The 19,753-nt window shown below is 53.5% G+C and overlaps 2 protein-coding genes across 9 annotated transcripts in view; both read right to left on the reverse strand.

Annotated features, from left to right (window-relative positions):
- The window catches only part of SLC43A2 (solute carrier family 43 member 2), a 42,111-nt gene extending 38,701 nt beyond the window's left edge, over window positions 1-3,410 (reverse strand). For 2 of the 5 annotated variants that reach the window (XM_082370652.1, XM_082370651.1), the window contains exons 1-2: window positions 2,821-2,967; window positions 2,219-2,433 (exon numbers count right to left, since the gene is read on the reverse strand). In XM_082370652.1, the coding sequence (XP_082226778.1) occupies window positions 2,219-2,433; window positions 2,821-2,954 (349 nt within the window). In that variant the 5' untranslated portion in view covers window positions 2,955-2,967. Of the gene's footprint in view, window positions 1-2,218; window positions 2,434-2,713; window positions 2,793-2,820; window positions 2,968-3,311 lie in introns of those variants that run through there. The other 3 variants (XM_082370653.1, XM_082370654.1, XM_082370655.1) reach the window with 3 other exon arrangements.
- Window positions 3,411-5,706: 2,296 nt separating this feature from the next.
- On the reverse strand, window positions 5,707-19,591 carry SCARF1 (scavenger receptor class F member 1). 4 transcript variants are annotated; one of them, XM_082370603.1, is made up of 11 exons: window positions 19,263-19,591; window positions 18,928-18,989; window positions 18,579-18,680; window positions 17,224-17,749; window positions 15,717-15,935; window positions 15,176-15,304; window positions 14,276-14,379; window positions 13,659-13,779; window positions 12,251-12,375; window positions 12,013-12,159; window positions 5,707-11,341 (listed from the first exon to the last, which is right to left on the reverse strand). In XM_082370603.1, the coding sequence occupies exons 1-11, from the start codon at window positions 19,361-19,363 to the stop codon at window positions 10,482-10,484; spliced, it is 2,496 nt and encodes an 831-aa protein (XP_082226729.1). In that variant the 5' UTR covers window positions 19,364-19,591; the 3' UTR covers window positions 5,707-10,481. The 4 variants fall into 4 exon arrangements, with proteins under 4 accessions (XP_082226729.1, XP_082226728.1, XP_082226727.1 ...); XM_082370602.1 differs by having other exon boundaries at window positions 14,276-14,403; XM_082370604.1 differs by having other exon boundaries at window positions 11,081-11,341; window positions 12,013-12,122; window positions 19,263-19,468.
- Between the last annotated feature and the right edge of the window lie 162 nt (window positions 19,592-19,753).

Raw genomic sequence — 19,753 nt, forward strand, 5'->3', positions numbered from 1 at the left:
ACTTTGGTTTACAGGAGGGACCAGGCAAGCCTCGCAAGGGTTTAAACACCAACTCAGCACTGCGTCGGCACAATCTCTGGGACTCCTCCCACTTCAACGAAGGAAGAAGCCAAGGCTGAGGCAGGAATGAAGTGACCAGCCCCAGCGCTGCCAAGACCATAAGATAAATTAAATCAGTGGACAATGTGAGGGAAAAAACCCTAGAATCTGACCTTCTGACACCACAGTAGGTCAAAAAAAAAAAAAAAAAAATTGACTACAACAGTCCTCCAGTCTGGATGAGACGTGAAAAGCTTCATCTGGGGATGATGCTTCTTTCTGTTTTTTAACCCCTCTGTGCAGCCTGAAAGAATCCATCAGAGGCAAGCAGGAAGGGTCATGATCTACAAGGAGAGGAGAGAGGGAGGGAGAGGAGGTGCCTAACACTCCAACCTGTTCCCTTCCAGAGTCATTAATCTCCCAACATCTCTCAGGCAAAGCAGAAAGCTTGTTCAAGGAACAAGGTCTGAGTGACTCTCCCATCTCCCAAGATTTCTTGCTGATGTGGGGAAAGGTCTGCCAAGAACCCTAAGGTTATTAGGAAATATTTCTGAGTGGCTAAAGGCTAAAGGTTATAAATGATATACTCTCTGCCCTCAGGCAGCCTCAGCATCCCCTCCCTTTCTCCTGTCCTTAACCTCTCCCAGCTGAAGCTTCCCTAGTGACTTGGAATGCTCAGGAATCTTCTAGGAGGATCAGAGTAGGAAACCAGGGAGGGTTCTACACGGGCTGACAGGCAGCATGAGCTGGGCTTTCTCTTCCCTCAAAGTTAGAACTCTAGGAAAAAAAAAAGCCATGATGGGCTTCCCTGGCAGCACAGTGGTAAAGAATCCGCCTGCCAATGCAGGGGACACGGGTTCGAGCCCTGGTCCGGGAAGATCCCACATGCCGTGGAGCAACTAAGCCCTTGCGCCACAACTACTGAGCCTGCGCTCTAGAGCCTGTGAGCCACAACTACTGAGCCCGCGTGCCACAACTACTGAAGCCCACGCTCCACAACAAGAGAAGCCACCGCAGTGAGAAGCCCGCACCGCAAGGAAGAGTAGCCCCCGCTCGCCACAACTAGAGAAAGCTGCACGCAGCAATGAAGACCCAATGCAGCCAAAAATAAATAATAAATTAATTAAAAAAAAAAAAAAAAGGGCATGCCAGTGGTGTGATTCAGGGAGTCAGACTTGGGCTATCTCCATCCAAAGGAACTTGGGCAGGGGCTGCTGACAAAAGTACTGGAGAGAGACATTACTGAGTTCAACCATTACGTAGTCACTGCGGGGACAGAGAGCAGAGGAAAACATTTCCTATCAAGGTTGCCTAGAAAGGTAGGTAGCAGGGTAGTGGGTGAGAGGCACTTGGGTCCCACTGATTGGCTGAACCCCACTGACCTTCAGCAATCAGGATCCTTTCACAAGGTCATCGGGTGTGAACATAGGAGTGGGGGTTAGATTTCTTCTAGACAAGCATCCTCGGCCTTCATTCAGCAACACCAATGTGTGGCAAAGGGAGAGGACAGACCTAGTGTCCTTTCCATAAATATCCTCCTTGCCTCTCTCCTCCCCCCCACCCATGGGGGTAGAAGGCCACTGAGATGTTCTCACAGCCTGTGGGAGGAAATGTCCTTTGGAAAATCATAAAGCAGCAAAAATAGACAAGAAATTGTATCCGAAAAGCCCTTTAGAGACTCCATGATGGCCTGACAAAAAAACATCTAGATTCTAGATGAACCTTCCACCGGCTGGAGGCCAAGCCACTTCCTCTCTCTTGCTGTACCCCAGCCACTGAGTCAGGAGTTCCTCTTTCTTACAGTCAGAGAGCAACATGTTTACTGCAAAGCAAGTGATGTGCCAGGCACTGGGAGGAGAGGAGTCCAGTCATGCTCCCAGGTGCTGGAAAGAACACCCTGGACTTAGGGGTTCTGGATCTATTACAGTCTACAGCTGTGCGGCCTCAGGCAAGTCAGAAGATCTGAGGCTCAGTTTCTTCAGCCACAAAACAGGGACAGTGATGTGTACCCAGCACACACCGTGGGTGTGTGTGAACTGGGTGAGGATCAAATGGGCCTTTTGCTAACTAGGCGGTGCTGCGCAGTGAGGTGGTCTTGCTGGCTGGGTCTACACCCCCATCCCCCCTCTCCCAAAGCCCCCACTCCAGGAACCACTCCGAGTCCAAACACCCGGCTCACCTGGCTCAGTACACAGGTAGGAGTAAAAACCCTCCGACTTGAGCATGATGAGCAGCGAGCCCCAGCCCAGGAGGACTGCCGAGAAGAGGAGGTTTTCCAACACGGCCGTGCAGGCCATCCACCAGCGGCGCCGATGGGCAGTGGCCAGGGTGGGCGCCATGGCGAGGCGAGGCGCGGCGGCCCGGCTCCGGCTCGGGCTGCGGCTCTGCAGCCACCTGCGCACAGACCTCAGCGTCAGCGCCCGGCACTATGCAGCCGGGTCGGCCAACCCGGGCCGCTGCCGCAGCGCGCGGAGCTTGTCACCCCTCTGCGGCCCGGGAGGCAAGTGCGCGCAGCAAGGAAGCCCCAGCCCTGCCCGTGCCCTGGGCCACCCTCTCCGCCGCTGGCTCGCCCGCCTGCCCGCAGCTCCGGGAGAGCCGCCCCGGCCAGACAGGGAGACTTCTCCCTCGGCTCACTCGGAGGGAAACTGAGGCATGCAAACAAGAAGGGACTAACGCCTGCTCAGGGACGTGGACTTAGTCCTGGCTCCCAGAAGGATTGACACAGCCTGGGGGTTGGCAGGGGAGGCAGCCTGAGGTCCGGATACCTGGGCAGGTGCATACCTGAGGGCTGCCACTCCCTGGGGCCCACACTGGCGCCCGCCCGCCGGCACTGGAGACCCTCTTCCAGACCGGGCTCCCTGAACCACAAGATCAGCGCACGGAGTTCCACAACGGCCCGCCCACGGCCCGCTCATTGGCCTGACGGCACAGGAACTGCCGCGCCATTGGCCGCTGTCTAGGTCGCTAGGCGCTGCGGCCACGCGAGCCCCGCATGGGCGAGGAGAAGCCGGTTCAAACCGGCGGCGCGAGTCTCTCGCACGACCCCCATCCGGGGCCGTTTCCTCGGCAATTAGCTCGTTTCCATGGAAGTGGACCCCCGTCCCTCCATCCCCCAGCTCCCTCCTCGATTCGTCAACTCTTTCCTGGCGGCTCTTCATCCATTCAATCTCTCTCCTTTCCTATGCACACATCTTCAACCTACGCCCTTACTCGTGCGCCTTCTGTCCCCCAGCACCCAAGCCCGGGACCCAGGTCCCCCGGATCCAGCTCACCCGGTTCTTACTGGTGTGTATCGGGCCCGGCCGGCGCCTTTTCTGCCCCCCTTTTATTCCAGCCCTTTTATTCCGACCCCTAGATGAAAACACTGCCACACGCTGATTGGCTGAGTGGGGGCTGGAAACAGGCTTTATCCAATCAGCAGCCACACGCCCGCCCCGCGGCGAGCAGAAGCCGGTTCCGGCCGGACTAGGAGACAAACAAGGGAGCTGGGGGGGCGCCGGGGGGGCGTTGGGCGGTGTTTTTGGTCTGGTGCTTTAAACTGGAGTCACAGCCGGGCCAGGAACCCCCAGAGGCATTGCCCCATCGCCTCTTCAGAGCCTCGCCCCGAAGCCCTGTCTCTGGATTGGGTCCCCTGCTCGGCGTTCCGGCTCCCTCGGACTTCCCCTAGCTGCACGCCGATCCGCCTCGCGCACCTAGCTTAGCTCCCGCACTCCGCTCTCCTCCGGCCCGCTTCGTCGTCCCCAGCTTCTCCTGTGCCTTGGGCACCACGCCCGATGCTCTGGCGCCGCATGGGTCGTCCCGCTCCCGCCACTTCCATTGCCTCCCCACGCAACGCTGCCATCCTGTCTGTCTTGGGCTTTGTGCCCTGAATCCTCGCTCTCCTGCCCCTAGTAACCCTCATCCAGGCGCTGTCTGCGCATTCTGGATCCCCGGACCTCTCTCTATCCAGGCATGGTGTGCCTCTTCCCTGCTCTTCTGATTCACCGACCCCATTTCTGGGTGCCATCTGCCCGGTCCCTGGAAGGTGTCCCTCGGGGATCCCCAAGTGGGAGTTTGGGGCTTGTCTGCCTCCTAGAACGTTGTTTCCTCGGGTGCCACATCCAGACTCTGACCCCCCCGACCGCACCCCGTTCCCTCTCTCCTTGGTCCCCTCGGGGACCTTCACCCAGACCGGTCATCTTGGTGCTCCCTGCTGGAGTTGACCACCCCATTCCCACTGCCCGGCACCACCTCCACCCCCTTACTCCCCATTCCCTGACATCTCCTTCAGGTTAGGGCTCTCTCTGCAGGTTGACGCGGTGGGCAGCGCCGAACTGCAAAGCACAAGTCAGGTCTCCGGGAAAGTGAGCGGGGTCGGGAGGGCTCCAGGCTCCTGCTCTGATAAGCGACCTGGACATGCCCCGAGGAACTGCCAGGGCAGGGGTATGGAACCTAGGCTCTGGAGGTTCAGCTTCATTTGGAGGATCTCCCCCATCGAAGGCACTAGGCCAACAACCTCGGAGGGCCCTCGGTCTCCCGCAGATTCAGCTTGGTCTCTCTGGCACTGCTCTGGGAGCTGGCTTGTCATCCCAGGGCTGTGGGAGACCCAGCAGCCTCCTGCTCCACGTCCCTGAGTCCGAGTGCGCCCCCTGCCGCCATGAACCCACCGTTGGCAACCTTGCTCAGACCACGCTTGACATTGTGGGCTTGGGGGATCCTGGCTGGTTACCTATCCCGTTAATCTCACCCGCTCACAGGGTTGTAACTGTCTCTTGACTAACTTCAATCTTTCCCTCCCTCCCTCCTAGAGCCACCTGCCTGAGGGCTGTCTCCAGGCAGTTGTTCCATACACATTTCTAAACTGTTTCAAACACATCTCTGAAATAGTTCACTTTCTCCACCCCCACCCCCCAAAACTGTTCCTCCCATACTTTTTCAGATAGTAGCATCACTACCTACTGGAGTCAGATACCGTGAACCATCTTTTCAACAAATATTTGTTGGGTACCTGCTGTTATTCTCCCTCTCCTTCCCACCCCCACCCCACCCAGACAATCCGTATCTCATAAGTGCTTATCTAATTTGCCTATGTATGTCTATGACTGCAACTGCTGTTCATCCAGGTTCCAATCTCAGCCACTCAAATCCATCTCTCCACCCAACTCCATCTGGTGAGCTACATAAATCTGACCTCGCTAAAATGCTTCAGAAACTCTTTACCATTTGTCCTGCAGGATAAAGTTCAAGTTCTCCAACCTGACCTATACAGGCTCCTCCCCCACCCTGGCTGACTTAGATGTTCCAGTCACACGGAATTGCTTGTAGTTCCTGCAGGTGCTGTTCTTTCACCTCTGACCCTTAAACATAGTCCCTTCTGGAACAGCACCTCCTCCAGGAAGCCTTCCCTAACTACTCCTCACGATATTCTCCATTATCTTTGTCCACTGATTGCTTTGTTTTACAATTATCTGTTCATCTGTTTGTCTCTCCCTTTTCCCATTGACTATGAACTCTTTGGAGGCACGAACTGTGTCTTATTCAGCTTTGTATTGTATAACCAGCCCTTAACACAGAAGAAAGCACAAAGCTGACGCACAATATGAGTTTGTTGAATGAAAACATGAATAAATGAAGAGGAGAAAGGTGTCAGCTTCTAGGGACAAAGGATTCAAAGCTGGGAGAATGATGTAATGCCAATAATAATGAACCTTTATTGAGAGTCAAAAATTCACTAGGTGCTTTACATACTTTTTCATTTAATCCCTACCATAACCTGGGAGATAGCCACATCTGCATTTTTCAGATGAAAAAACAAGCTTTAAGTAACATTTCCAAAGTCACAAAACAAATATGTCAGAACTGAGATTTGAATCCAAGTCTAATTTGAATGAAATTCTGGGTGTTTGTTTGTTTGTTTGTTTGTTCTGGCCGAGCCTTGTGGCTTGTGGGATCTTTCCCCAACCAGGGATTGAACCCGGGCCAGGACAGTGAAAGTGCCAAGTCCTAACTACTGGACCGCCAGGGAATTCCCTGGGTTTGGGGTTTTTTTCAGTCTTTTTGTCAGCAGTGTTAAAGGCACCACACCAGCACTGCTGGCAAATCATAAAGAAATAAATTATTATGTATAAAATAACAACAAGGATATGTTGCTCAACACAGGGAATATAGCCAATATTTTATAATAACTATAAATGGAGCATAACCTTTAAAAATTGTGAATCACTATATTGTACATGTGTAACATATAATATTGTACATCAACTATACTTCAATTAGAAATTCATAAAGAAATAAAACCACTAAAGTACTAAAAGAAAATGTAGAAGATTATTTCACTGATTTTAAGGTAGAGAAAGCCTTTCCATCTTTCCATTACACGTGACATTAAACCCAGAAGTCAAAAAGAAAAAGACTTGTCTAAATTTAAACTTTTAATTTCTATGGAGAAAAAGAAGAAAGAAACTATAAACAGCATTAAAAGACCAATCACAAACCAGGCGAAGAATTAATATCCTTGAGCAGAAATAGAGACGCAGATGTAGAGAACAAACGTATAGACACCAAGTGGGGAGGTGGGGGTGGGATGAATTGGGAGACTGGGGTTGACATATATACACTAATATATATAAAACAGATAACTAATGAGAACCTGCTGTATAGCACAGGGAACTCCACTGTACAGTAGAAACTAACACAACATTGTAAAACAACTGTATCCCAATAAAAAAAATTTTTAAATAAAAATAAAAAAGAATATCCTTGATATAAAGGCACTTATAAATCAATGAGAAAAAAATGAACACCTCAATTGAAAATTGGGGAAAGGGTTTCCCTGGTGGTGCAGTGGTTAAGAATCCACCTGCAATGCAGGGGACACGGGTTTGAGCCCTGGTCCGGGAAGACCCCACATGCCGCGGAGCAACTAAGCCCGTGCGCCACAACTACTGAGTCTGCGCTCTAGAACCTGCGAGCCACAACTACTGAGCCCGCGTGCCACAACTACTGAAGCCTGTGTGCCTAGAGGCTGTGCTCTGCAACAAGAGAAGCCACCGCAATGAGAAGCCCGCGCACCACAACGAAGAATAGCCCCCGCTCACCGGAACTAGAGAAAGCCCATGCACAGCAATGAAGACCCAATGCAGCCAAAAATAAATAAATAAATAAATTAATTTAGAAAAAAAAAAGAAAAAGAAAATTGGGGAAAGAATATAACCAAATCATCTATAGGAAAAATACAAATAACTTTAAAGATATGGAAAGAAGCTCAGTCTTAGAATAATCATAGAATTCACATTTTAATGATCTTATTTTTTTCATTTTTTTTAGTGATTCAATTTTATATATATATATATGTGTATATATATATATATATATATTTTTTTTTTTTTTTTTTTTTTTGCCATGCAGCACGGCATGTGGGATCTTAGTTCCCTGACTACGGATCGAACCTGTGTCCCCGGCAGTAGAAGCGTGGAGCCCTAACCAGTGGACCGTCAGAAAATTCCCAATATATATATGTATTCTTTTCTAAGATTCTTTTTCACTACAGTTTATTACAAGATATTGAATATAGTTCCCTGTGTTATTCAGTAGGACCTTGTTGTTTATATTTTATATATAGTAGTGTATATATGTTAATCCCATACTCCTAATTTATCCCTCCCTCCCTCCCCTTTGGTAACCTTAATCTTGTTTTTATGTCTGTGAGTCTATTTCTCTTTTGTAGATAAGTTCATTTGTATCATTTTTTTAGATTCCACATATAAGTGATCTCATTTGATATTTTTCTTTGTCTGACTTACTTCAATTACTATGATAATCTCTAGGTCCATCCATTTTGCTGCAAATGGCAATATTCATTCTTTCTTATGGCTGAGTAATATTCCATTGTATATAGACCACGTCTTCTTTTTTTTTTAATTAATTAATGAATTAATTAATTTATGGCTGTGTTGGGTCTTCCTTGCTGTGCGCAAGCTTTCTCTAGTTGCTGTGAGAGGGGGCAACTCTTTGTTGCGGTGCGCGGGCTTCTCATTGCGGTGGCTTCTCTTGTTGCAGAGCACGGGTGCTAGGTGCGCGGGCTTCAGTAGTTGTGGCACGCAGACTCAGTAGTTGTGGCTCATGGGCTCTAGAGCACTGGCTCAGTAGTTGTGGCGCATGGGCTTAGTTGCTCCATGGCATTTGGGATCTTCCTGGACCAGGGCTCGAACCTGAAGTCCTAGACCACACCTTCTTTATCCATTCATCTATTGATGGATACTGATGTTGCTTCCATGTCCTGGCTATTGTAAATAGTGCTGCTGTGAACATTGGGTGCATGAATGATACCATTTTTGATAGTTAAAAAACACAAACAGGACTTCCCTGGTGGCGCAGTGGTTGAAAATCCACCTGTCAATGCAGGGGACGCACGTTCGATCCCCGGGTTGGGAAGATGCCACATGTCGCAACTAAGCCCGTGTGCCACAACTACTGAGCCCACGTGTCGCAACTACTGAGCCTGCATGCTGCAACTACTGAAGCCCGCGTGCCTAGAGCCCGTGCTCCGCAACAAGAGAAGCCACCGCAATGAGAAGCCTGCACACTGCAAGGAAGAGTAGCCCCAGCTCACCACAACTAGAGAAAGCCCGCACACAGCAATGAAGACCCAACGCAGCCAAAAATAATTAAAAAAAAAAAGAAAAAGGAAAAAAATTAACATTATAAAAAAAAAAAAAGAAGATACTTAACAACAACAGAAACCCCACAAACAAAAAACTTTTATCTGGGGAATTCCCTGGCTGTCCAGTGGTTAGGACTCTGTGCTCTCACTGCTGAGGGCTCAGGTTCAACCCCTGGTTGGGGAACTAAGATCCCATAAGCTGCTTGGCACGGCCAAAAAAAAAAAAAAAAAAAAAAACCCAAAACTTTTATCTGTCTGTACAAAGAGTTTAACTTTTTAAGAATTTAAAATGTTATTACTTTAGTTATATTTTGTACGTGCTAAAATAATGAGATATCTCTTTTAACCTATCAGATTGGGTGTGGGGAAATAGATGCCAACATAATTTATGAGAACACAAAGCCATTCAACTTTTTTTGGAGGGCCAATTGGAGTAAATACTCAAATGTTTAATTTTCTTACCCCATAACCCAGCAATTCCACCTCCAGGAAGCTCTGCTACAGAAAACCTAGCACTGATGCAAAAGGAAATGTAGACCGATGTTGTCCACTGCATCATTTATTGTATCAAAACGATTAGAAACAACCCACATCCCCATAGGCAGGGGATGGTTTAAATAACCTGTATTATTTCCACATGATGGAATCCCATGCAGCCATTTTTTATAAAAAGAGGTAGCTTTATATTTACTGACATCAAAAGATAGCCAGGTTATATTGTTAAGTAAAAAAGCAAATTGCAGAACAGTATGTTCTTTTGTTTTCACGCGCACAGAAAAACATTTGAAAGGAAGCATCTAAACTGTTCATGAGATTCTCTGCACACTGGGACAGAGGGACTTGCCCTTTATTTCCTGACTGGCTAATACAAGTATGTGAGGAGAGTATTCAGAACTAGACCAACAGGCATTCCGTGAAAATTAAGTCTGGCCCCTCCTTCATCCCCCAGAATCCTCTGGGGAGAAGAGAAATCTCATTTTTACTCTAGACATGTCTATAATGTTAGTACTTTTTATTTTTAATGAAGAATATTGCCTATTATAATTTTAAATATTCAACCTAGTGAGAAAAGTAAAAAGAACGTTCACTGTAGAAAATTTGCAAATTATTCAAAAATTTAAGAAGAAAATAAATATCTGCCACAATCTCATCTCCCAGAGAAGAATGCCATTTGATGCCTTTCCCTCAAATCTTTTTTATGCACATACATCTTTTTTTAAAAAGTCTGTAAAACAGTCACAAAATAAACACAAAATGGAAGAACTCTAAACATATATTCTGAGGCCAAAAGGAATGAAATTTGTAAAAAGAAAACTTACTTTTTACACGTAGCAGGATAGTGTGAACATGCTCCCATATTAAATATTCTTACACAACCTGATTTATTATGGTTGTTTAGGAACCTTTCATAAGGAATAGCTCTTTAATTAATCTTTTAGCATCAAACATTTAGGTTGTTTCCCATTTCAGAAAAATGTTTTGCAAATGAAGGAAAGAATAGCCTTTGGGGGCAAACAGAGTACAGGACAACAGAGAAAAAGTCCCTGCAGCCATCTCTTTCCCCTTCCTGACCCCATCCCGTGGGGTCTCTGCCCAGGCCTTCCAGACTGACTCCCAGAGCACGGCCAGGGCCAGAGCCAACTAGCCTCCAGCTCTGACACGTCCCGGTGGAAGTGCGGGAGCTCCAGCGTGTCTTTCCTGGCCCTGGGATCTTTTCCCAGCACAAAACACAGTCTAATTTGGGGCAGTTCGGATGCCTAAGCACCATCCACAGTCTTCCCACTCACGAAATTCAAGGTCCTCAGGGCTCTGGTGGCCCAGAGATGAGTACGACATTCTCATACTGGGGCTCCTCCTGCCCTTCCTCGTCAGCCAGCTTCTGGGGATCCTGTTCTAGGGGACCACCCTCAGGGACCAGCTCCTGGCCTCTCCCTGAGCTCTTGATGCCATCCCCTAACCCACTGGCCACTTCCTCTGGCCCAGTCCCTGCAGACTCCAAGGCCCCAGTCAGCTCCTCACTTGGGGCTGAGCTGGAGCTCTGATTGGCAGAGCCAGAGGCCAGCCCGGGGCTGCCCTTGTTCCGACTCAGGGCCCGGCGTGGAGGCTTGGGGATGGCACTCTTGACCTTGGGCTCTGCCTGGCCTTTCTGGAAGCTACCAAAACGGCGGAGGACAGACCGGACGGGGCCCTCAGATCCCCGGGGTGTCCCTGCCAGCATGTAGATTGTGGTCACAGAGCCTGCACTCTCCTGGACACTGCCCTCGATGGCTTCCACACGTTCAGCCACTGTCCGGCCACTAAGTGGGAGCCGGCGGCGGCCAATGGCTGAATCCCTGGGGCTGGCGGCACCAGGAGGGGCCCCGTTCACTTCTGCTTGCTCTGGGCCTGTGGACTCCTCGGCCTCCTGGCTTTCAGGACCTGGCTGGCCCCCCCGGGAGAGCCTCTTGGGCTTACGGAGAGGGCTGGAGAGCTCCCCCGAGCCTCGGCAACTCTGTGGTGCAAACTTGGTGCCTTCAGCAAAGGAGACCGACGGCCGCTTGGCCCGAGCTAGGCTGGAAGTGCGCGGGATGGCAAACGGCGTGGAGGCGTCCTCAGGGGGAGGGAAGGGACCTCCGGCCAGGCTGGCCTCTGGTGACTCTGCTTGGGCAACAGGGACCATCCCTGGCAAAGGAGACAGAAGAGCTTGGCCAAAGCTGGGCTGGCTACCCCAATCCATCCTGCTTACCCAGCTCAGCATCTTCTGGGAGGCCCCCCAGATGGGGCAAGGGAGAGGGTGAGGATGCAGAGAGGCAGGGGCGGGGCCTATTCAGGCAGATGCTACTGCTTCTACCCTCTTTCCTCACCACCCCCCCCTACTTTGCACTAATGTCACACTCTAACCATGCTAAAACTCCTTCAGTGCCACATGGCCATGTCCGTCTTACCTCTGTGCCTTTGGGTATACTGTTCGCTCTTCCTGAAACATCATTCCCAACTCTCCCTAACTTTCCCTGGGCTAATTGCTACTGATTCTGCCAGGCTCAACTCCAATACCACTAACACCGAGACATCTTCCCTGACTCCAGTCATCCCTCACGTGGCTGGATTCCGAGCCCCGACTTGCATGTCCCCCATGAAAGCACGTGTCACTCTGTCCCATATGTGTCTGATTACTGCCCACCAGACTACAGGCTTGGGGAGGACAGGAATCTATCTTGTTCTTTACTGCATCCCACTGCCAGGAACTGTGAAGGGCATGGAACGGGCGCTTGATACACGTTTGCTGAAGGAATAAAGGAGAGGCTGTGATGAGCAGGGCTGCTCAGGGGCTGAGTGGGCTGTTTGGGGGCTACCTTCTTGGGGCGGCACGCAGTAGGCAGGACCCTCATCCTCTTCTCCAGACTCGGGGTCAGTAGAGAAGGAGTCGTCCGAGGCCCAGCCAGCCGAGGGCGGCTCGATGAAGCTATGGTTGAAGGGGATCTCCGGATCATGGTGCGAGACTGAGGCGGGAGGGGGAGGCTCTAGGTCAGGCGCAGAGCCCCAGGGGAAGCCCTGTCCCCTTGCAGCCCCTGACCCTCAGCACCCACTTACCTGTCACCCAGGGAAGCTTGTGACTGCTGAGGGAACCGCAGGGCAGTGCAGAGCCCAGGCTGGAGGTCAGTGCCCCCCAGACCTGCAGCTTCATCCTGGACATAGCGGTTCCATCTCTCGCTGGCCTGAGGGCACAGGAGAGTCATCAGTGAGGGAGACCCCGGTTGGGGTGGGGCGGGGGCAGCAGAAAAGGGCCAGGACCATTCTGGTCCCAGGATTCGTGTGACAGAGTGACAGTGTCTACTTCAGTGACTCTCTATGACTACAGAGTAAAGTCCAAACTACTGACCCTGAGATCTGGGCCTGTCGTAGAGGGCAGCGTGGCTCCAGAGTCACGAGGTAGCTACTGTGGCTCAGACTTCACCTCTCTGGGCCTCAGCTTCCTCATCCGTAAAATGGGGACAACTGCTATCTATCAGAACTTTTTTCAGGACCCAGCACAGTACCAGCTACCTGGTGGGGCTGCCCCAAAATGCAGCAGTGTGTTATTATCATCCCAGCTGAGCCCAGCTCACCTACCTTTCTGGAAGTGGCACCACCTCCAGGAAGCCCACTCTTGTCCCCGCCCCGAAGCTGGAAGTGACAGCTTCACTCATTACCATTCCTCAGACAGTCTGTGCACATGTCCTGGTCTTCCTGTGAGGGGCTTCTCCCCACCTCCAGGCTCTATGCCCCGGGGTTGCGGGGAGGCTACTGGGTCTGCTGGTCTGAGGATGCCCCACAGCACAGAGGGGGACATGATCAAGGGGTAGTGCGTGAACTAATAAGAGCACACAGGACAAAACAAAGAGTCCAGAGAACCGGCCACGGGCTCTGCGCGTGCCAGTGACTAGCTGGGTCACCTTGGGCCTGTGTCCTCCTGGGAACTGAGAACGCTAATCCTCCTGCCCCCACGTGCCCTGCTCCAAACCTCCATGCTGCTGTGAGCCTCCAAGGAGCTGAGAAGTACGAAGAGACTTTGTAAAGGAACAAAGCTCTGTGCAAGGAATATTCCCCGCTTCCCCACAGCAGCCCGCAAGCGCAAATCCCTCCTCGCCTCTCCTTTTCTGGAAAAGCCACATTCTCTGCTAAACCACTGCTCAGGCTTTTATGGCACTCTCCCTTCTGAGGCCTGGTCTCTTCCCCTCCCTGCCCAGAGCTGTCCCGTTGCTTCTGCCTTCTGCCATCCTGGTGCCCGGGGCCCCCTGCTCACGCGTGACTCAGAACCTCCCCCACTGAAGGCTTCTGAGGAGGGCAGAGGGCTGACCTGGTGTCTCCAGGCCACAGCCACTGCCAGCTACCTCGTTACCTCTGACCTACATGTATGACAAGGCCAGCCCATCCCCACCCCTGAAAGGAAACCAGATGCCACCTTGCTTCCACCCATGTCCTGAGCTGTGGAATCGGGAAGGAAGGGGCCAGGGTTCACCTGTCCTTGGGGTCCAACCGGGCAGCCCAGCAGCAGCAGGCACAGCAGGCGATGGCCAGGAGGAGAAGCAGCAGAGGCACAAGAATGCCCGCAATGAGGGCGGCATCCTGACTATGAGATCCTAGGGAGAGCCAGGGACGGGCAACTATTCAGGGCCATCTTGTCTCCCGTACATCACGTCTCATCTCTAGCTCTGAATTGCCTACTCTGGGGAGATTCTGGGAACCTTCCACCTGTGGGTCCCTCCCGCTCTTCTAAGAGATGTAGACTCTGCTCAGCCTGGAGGCCCCCTCCTCCAGGCAGCCTCCCCACTGCTCTGTCCTCTCCCGATGGTCCACGGCCTGTTCCGCAAACTCTTGCCCTCAGTTCTCGGGCCTGACGAGACATCCCAGTGTCCAGCCCTGTCCGCTCATTTCCTGGGTGCTAGCCTGGTTTCCCAGGGGACAGAGGCTCTGTCACATCTTCAGGGGGCCCCAAAGCACGCATACAGATTTCAAGTAAAGAGAACATCTCTGAAGAGGGCCCAGCCTCTCTGGCAAGAGATGAGGCCCCGGAGCCCATGTAAAGGGCCACTCTTTCCCCGGTTACTTCTCCCTGTATCCTTCTTTCCACCTTACCCAGCTGGCAGGCCCCAGAGACAGGGTGGCAGTTTCCCTCTGGACATTCGCAGGGAACAGAGCAGTTGTTTCCATGGAAGCCAGATGGGCATGAAGTGTTGCAGCTTTGGGGTGACAGGAGAGACAGGCTGAAGGCTGGGTGAGAAGGCATGGAGGTGGGCAGGGGACAGGGGAGGGTAGATTTCCGGGCACTGCTTCCCACCCCCTGCCACACAGACTTCCCTGGATGATGCCCACGCAGAGTCCTCTGACCCCTCAGCCACATTCTCAGCACCCCTGGCAGTGTTTGGAAGAATCCCTTAGCCCCTAAGCCCATCTTCCAGAGAGACCACCCACAAACTGCCCCCTGGCTCCCAGGCCCCCCAGGGTGTAAGCCACAGTCAGGGCCCGCCTCTCATGATCCTCATCCCTTGCCCACCTGGCACTAATGTGAAATAAGCAAGATGCCAATGGAATCCAGAGACACTTCCTCAGGGTTTGGAGGTCTGAGCCATCCCCAGCCCTGCCCCTAACTCTCTGGGCCTCGGTCCTCTCCTCTATAAAATGAGGTCTCTTCCAGTTGATACTACATTCTATCCTACAGGTGGGAAAAACCTGACATTGGAGATAGTGACACTGATTATGTTTTTACCACCTGAAGACCTTAGGGAAACAACAGTGGGGTTTGGCGCCCTCCTCCTAAGTAGCTTCTAGTTCAGGAGCCAGGCCTTTTAGATTAAGCATCACTCTGACCCTCCTTTGGAAGATGCAGACCCCACAACAAGAGGAATAACTTCTTAGTTATGAGGATGCTGGGTGGGAATCTGGGAGATGGAGAAGCCCAGGAAGGGGAGTTTGGGAAGCAGATTGCACAGAGGCCTGACCTAGGCCCCTGCCTCCTTCCAGGGCCCCAGTCCTCACCTGGGCCCCCAGTAGCCGGCGTTGCAGACACACTCCCCAGTCACAGCATCGCAGGCCCCCTGGACGCAGGTGGGGCAGGTAGAGCCACAACCCTCCCCAAAGGTGCCAATCGGGCAGGGGTCTTCACACCTGAGGTGAGGCAAGGCTCAGAATGGGGAGCAGGGCAGGGCTGGACCCCACAGAGGGGCCTCACCCATCTGCCCACACTTGTAGATTCAGAGACCCAGTTGTCTAGTTTGCAGCAGTGAAGCTCAGGTGCAAACAGGGCCTTGAATTTGAGGCCAGACCCAGTAGGTGGCAGATTACAGATCCCTGGACGAGAAGAGGGCGGGAAGCCTGAGTGGTGAGGGAGCTGGAGGAAAGCTGTGCCCAGGGCCCCATTAGCACCCATCTCTCCCACCTCAGTCTTCCCCAGGAGGCGGGCCCCCAGGGCTGTGTGAATGTGTGCCTTTCGGGAGGGGCAGCTCTCCCTGAGGGAGCCCCTGGGGTGAGGATCTAGAAGGAAGGTATACCCTCACCCTGAGCAGGCTGGCCCCCTCACCTGGGCCCCAGCCAGCCAGGGTCACAATGTCGACAGTGCCCGGTGTCTGGCTGGCAGGCCTCCCCAAGCTGGCAGTGGGGGCACTGCTGCCTGCAGCTCTCGCCAAAGGTGCCAGGAGGGCAGGGTTCGTGGCACTGCGTCCCATTCCAGCCCGGCTCGCAGGACTCGCAGCTGCCTGTGTCTGCAGAGCATGGCTCATGCTGCTTGCAGTGGCCACAGCTGGGAAGAGAAAGGGTACACGCAGCACTAGGAGGCGGATGGATGAGGCACCCACCCAGGCCGCCAGGGGCCGGAGGGCCTCCCGGTGCCAGCTGGGTCACTCAGGCGGGTTTGAGCCTCAGTTGCTCCATGTTGTACAACAAAGAGGCCGGGCAGACTATCTCTGTGGGCTCTAGTAGGATTCCAGCCCTTTCCTAACCCCTGGTACTGAGCCCCATCCTCCCCTGGGTCCCAGGGTCACCAGGAGCTCCCAGCCCAGCCAGGGAAGCCAAGTTACGACCTCAACCTCTGCTTCCCTCTGCCCAGTGTTCCCCTCCTCCCCTTTTCCCCTTCCTCCATTCCACCCATGCCATCTCAGAGGTCTGGTGTGAGCAGTCCTCAGTAGTGTATCCTCTATGCCATTTTATGCATTATGAAAACGCATAAAGTGTCTGTTTTCACCACTAGAACTTTATCTTACATTTTATCCAGTTTTATTGAGTTATAATTGACATACAGCACTGTATAAGTTTCAGGTGTGCAGCATAATGACCTCCTCACATATATACTGTGACACGATCACCACGAAAAGTTTACTTAACACCCATTATCTCATACGGATACCAAAAAATGAAAAAAAAAGGTTTTTTCCTTGTGATGAGAACTCTTAGGATCTACTCATTTAGCAACTTTTCCAATAAGGTTTATCTTATCTTAATATCTCATTGATCCTTACTTGAAGTTTTTCCCTCCAGAGACTTAATTATCTGGGATCACATGCTTGGATCAGACTCATTAGTAGGGTGAAGAAGGGAGTTCATAAAATCAATTTAGCAGATCCTGACCAGTATTAAAAAAGAGAGAGAGAGAGAGAATAGAAAACATTTCGGTGTACATATGTGTGTTGTCTGGTTAAGTTTTTACTTCAGTTAATATATATCGCATCATATATTATATATGATGGGAGGTAAAACATTTCTTACTGTGGGTGGAACTAGTCAAAGTTTGAAAGCCATTGAGTTTCAGAGGGACCTTGCAATCCTTTTGCCACAATGTTGATTATCTGTTTCTACGGCTTGCTAGTAGTAGTATTTTGTTTAACAGTAAGCGGATGAAAGTGGTGGGCGAGGCTGGACTTTAGGGCGTCGAGGGTCTCTTTTCCCCCTTTCACCCCATCCTTGTTTGTTTCTGCGCAACATTCTCCCTGCGCCCCCGGCTCATCCCCTTTCCCTCCCGTTCGTTCTCTCCCCTTCCTTCTCACGCCCTCCTCCCTCCCTTCTCTCCCGCATCTCCCGTTGCCCCGGCTCACCTGTCGCGGCACTGCAGCCCGTAGCGGCCTGCGGGGCAGGGCAGCTCGCAGCGCGCGCCGCGGAAGCCGGGCGGGCATGTGCACAGGCCGGAGGCGGCGCTGCAGCGGCCGCGCACGCACTCGCAAGGCTGCCGGCACTCGGAGCCCCACCAGCCCGGCCGGCAGGCGCAGCGGCCCGACTCCTGCGCGCACGGCGAGCCGTGGCAGGCGCAGCGGAAGCTGCAGCGGCGGCCCCACCAGCCCGGCTCGCACAGGCAGGAGCCGGTGGCCTGATCGCAGCGCGCCGCCGCCGGGTTGCACTGGCACGGGCGGCGGCACGTGGGCGACCACCAGCCGGGCTCGCAGCGGCACGCGCCGGTCTCGGGGTTGCAACGCCCGTGGGGACCGCAGGCGCACGGGAACTCGCAGCGGTCGCCCCAGCGGTCGGATTGGCAGTGGCACACGCCCGTGGCCGGCTCGCACTGGCCGTGCGGGTGGCAGGCGCAGTTCTCCCGGCAGTCGGGGCCCCAGTACTGGCCCGGGCAGCCTGCGGGGTGGGGGGAAGGGAAGGGGGTCAACGGGCTCAGGGTCAGGCACCACGGATCCTCGCCCTGCGCCCCCTTCCACGAGGAAGGCGGGTGGCGGCCGGGCTCGCCCTCCAAGAGCCGGGTACAGCCTGTCCTCCTGGGGCACAGCTTACTTCCTGCCCCAGACTCTGAACTACACAAATCCTTACCACTGGCCCAGCCTCCCACTTCCACATTCCAGAACACACTTAAAGATCACGAGTGGCAAAGGGCCTTGCCCAGAGTCACACAGAAGTGGGTGTGCCTTCATTCATGCCCCTCCTCCCTCTCACTGGGTTCCCCCACTGTGTCTTCCCCCGCCTGGATGCTGCCCGTCCGCGTCAAAGAAGAAGCCACATTCCGCCCAGTGTCTCCTCTCAACCCTGACTCCTAGCCAGGCTGCCCTCTGGCTAAACTGCCCACCAGCCCCTCTCCCATGCGCCACTTCCTGCCAGAGAGGGAGGACATTCCAGTCGCCCTGCACACGTGCACACGGTGTATGCGGGGGAGACCGAGAATGCATCCATTCTGCAGTTAACGGGGATCCACAGCATCTTTCCGAAAGTTGAAAGGGAAGATGAATGGCCCAGAACTGAACCTGTGGGAGGGCTCTGTGGATGGGATAAAAACCAGATGACTCAGGACATCCCCTTAGAGTGCGTCACTTCCTGTCTCGACCTCAGTTTCCTCAGCGAAGCTTGGAGGGATTCTGGCCCTGCTGTTCTAAGATTACATTCCTACATGCTTTGCCTCCCCTCTCCCCCAGTCCTGCCCGGCAACCTCATCCTTCAGGAGAGACTCAGGACTCACGGGAGTTGCACCGGGCCCCGAAGAATCCAGGTTTGCATCGACAGAGGCCTGGTTTCACACATACCTCGTCTTCCCGGCAGACGTCCAGCCCCTCGCAGATGGCTGAAAAACACCCCACCCAGGTTGGAAGGCCTGGGGTGCGGCCAGGGGACACTCTGCCCCTCTCACTGACTCCCGGTGGCCTGCCCCCCTCAAGAGCTGTTTCCCCAGGGCTGGGGGGCTGGGTCACAGCACGGACCCTAGCTCTAGGGCTCAGGAGGGCAAACAGACCCCAGGAGGGTAGGAAGGAAGGGTCACTGGGCTCTGTCCTCCCTTCTCCTCCGGTGGGGGGTGCATCCTGGCTACTCACGAGTGGTGCATTCTCGATCTTTCTGCCTCCAGCCTGGGCAGCACTGGAGCTCAGCAGAGGGGCTGTGGGGCAGAGAGGGGTCAGCCGGGGAGCAGCCTGGCTCTGCAGGTGGATCACTGTCCCTCTGAGACATGGGGTGCTGCCCCAGCCCCATCGGGCAGGCCTGGCCAAGAGTCACAGCCCCCGTGTCCCCGACCCCTTCCCACTCTGTCCCTGGCCATCCCACCATCTGCCCCCACTACCCACCACCCTCCAGGCTGTCCCTGCGCCCCTCTTGCTTTAGCCCCTCTTTCCTCGTGTCCTCCTCCCCCCCATCAGACCCCCAGAAGACCCACCTGCTGGCCATGCAGACGTGCCGCCCATTGGGGTCCAGCTCAGACCCCTGGGTCCCCCGAGTCCAGAGCAGCAGCAGAGGGAAGAGGAGCCCCAGCCCCATGGCGGCCAGTGCAGTGGGAGGGCTTGGGTTAGTCTGGCCCCCACAGCTCCCAACCCCCTCCCTGCTTCCTCCCAAGGCTTTTCCTGAGGAAACCAGGCCGGAGGGGCGGGCTGCCAGGAGGCACCTCCCTGAGAGGGTGGGCAGGCGCAGAGAGGACCAGACACCAGAGTACTGAAAGGAGAAGGAAGGCCAATGGCGAGGCCTGAGCGGGAGCTTCAGGGGCTGGTCTCAGTCTGGAGGGGGCAGGAAGATGAGGCTGTAAGTTCCGGGTACTGGGATAGGCGAGGGGGTGAGCCATGGATATCCACTAGGTCACGCTCCCCACTGGAGGTCCGCGCTGGGAGAAGCCTCCCCAGCCAGTGACAACCAAGGGGAACTTCCTGGCAGAGC

This window comes from Balaenoptera borealis, assembly GCF_965194805.1.
Source record: "Balaenoptera borealis genome assembly, chromosome: 20".
In the NCBI taxonomy this organism is placed as follows: domain Eukaryota; kingdom Metazoa; phylum Chordata; class Mammalia; order Artiodactyla; family Balaenopteridae; genus Balaenoptera; species Balaenoptera borealis.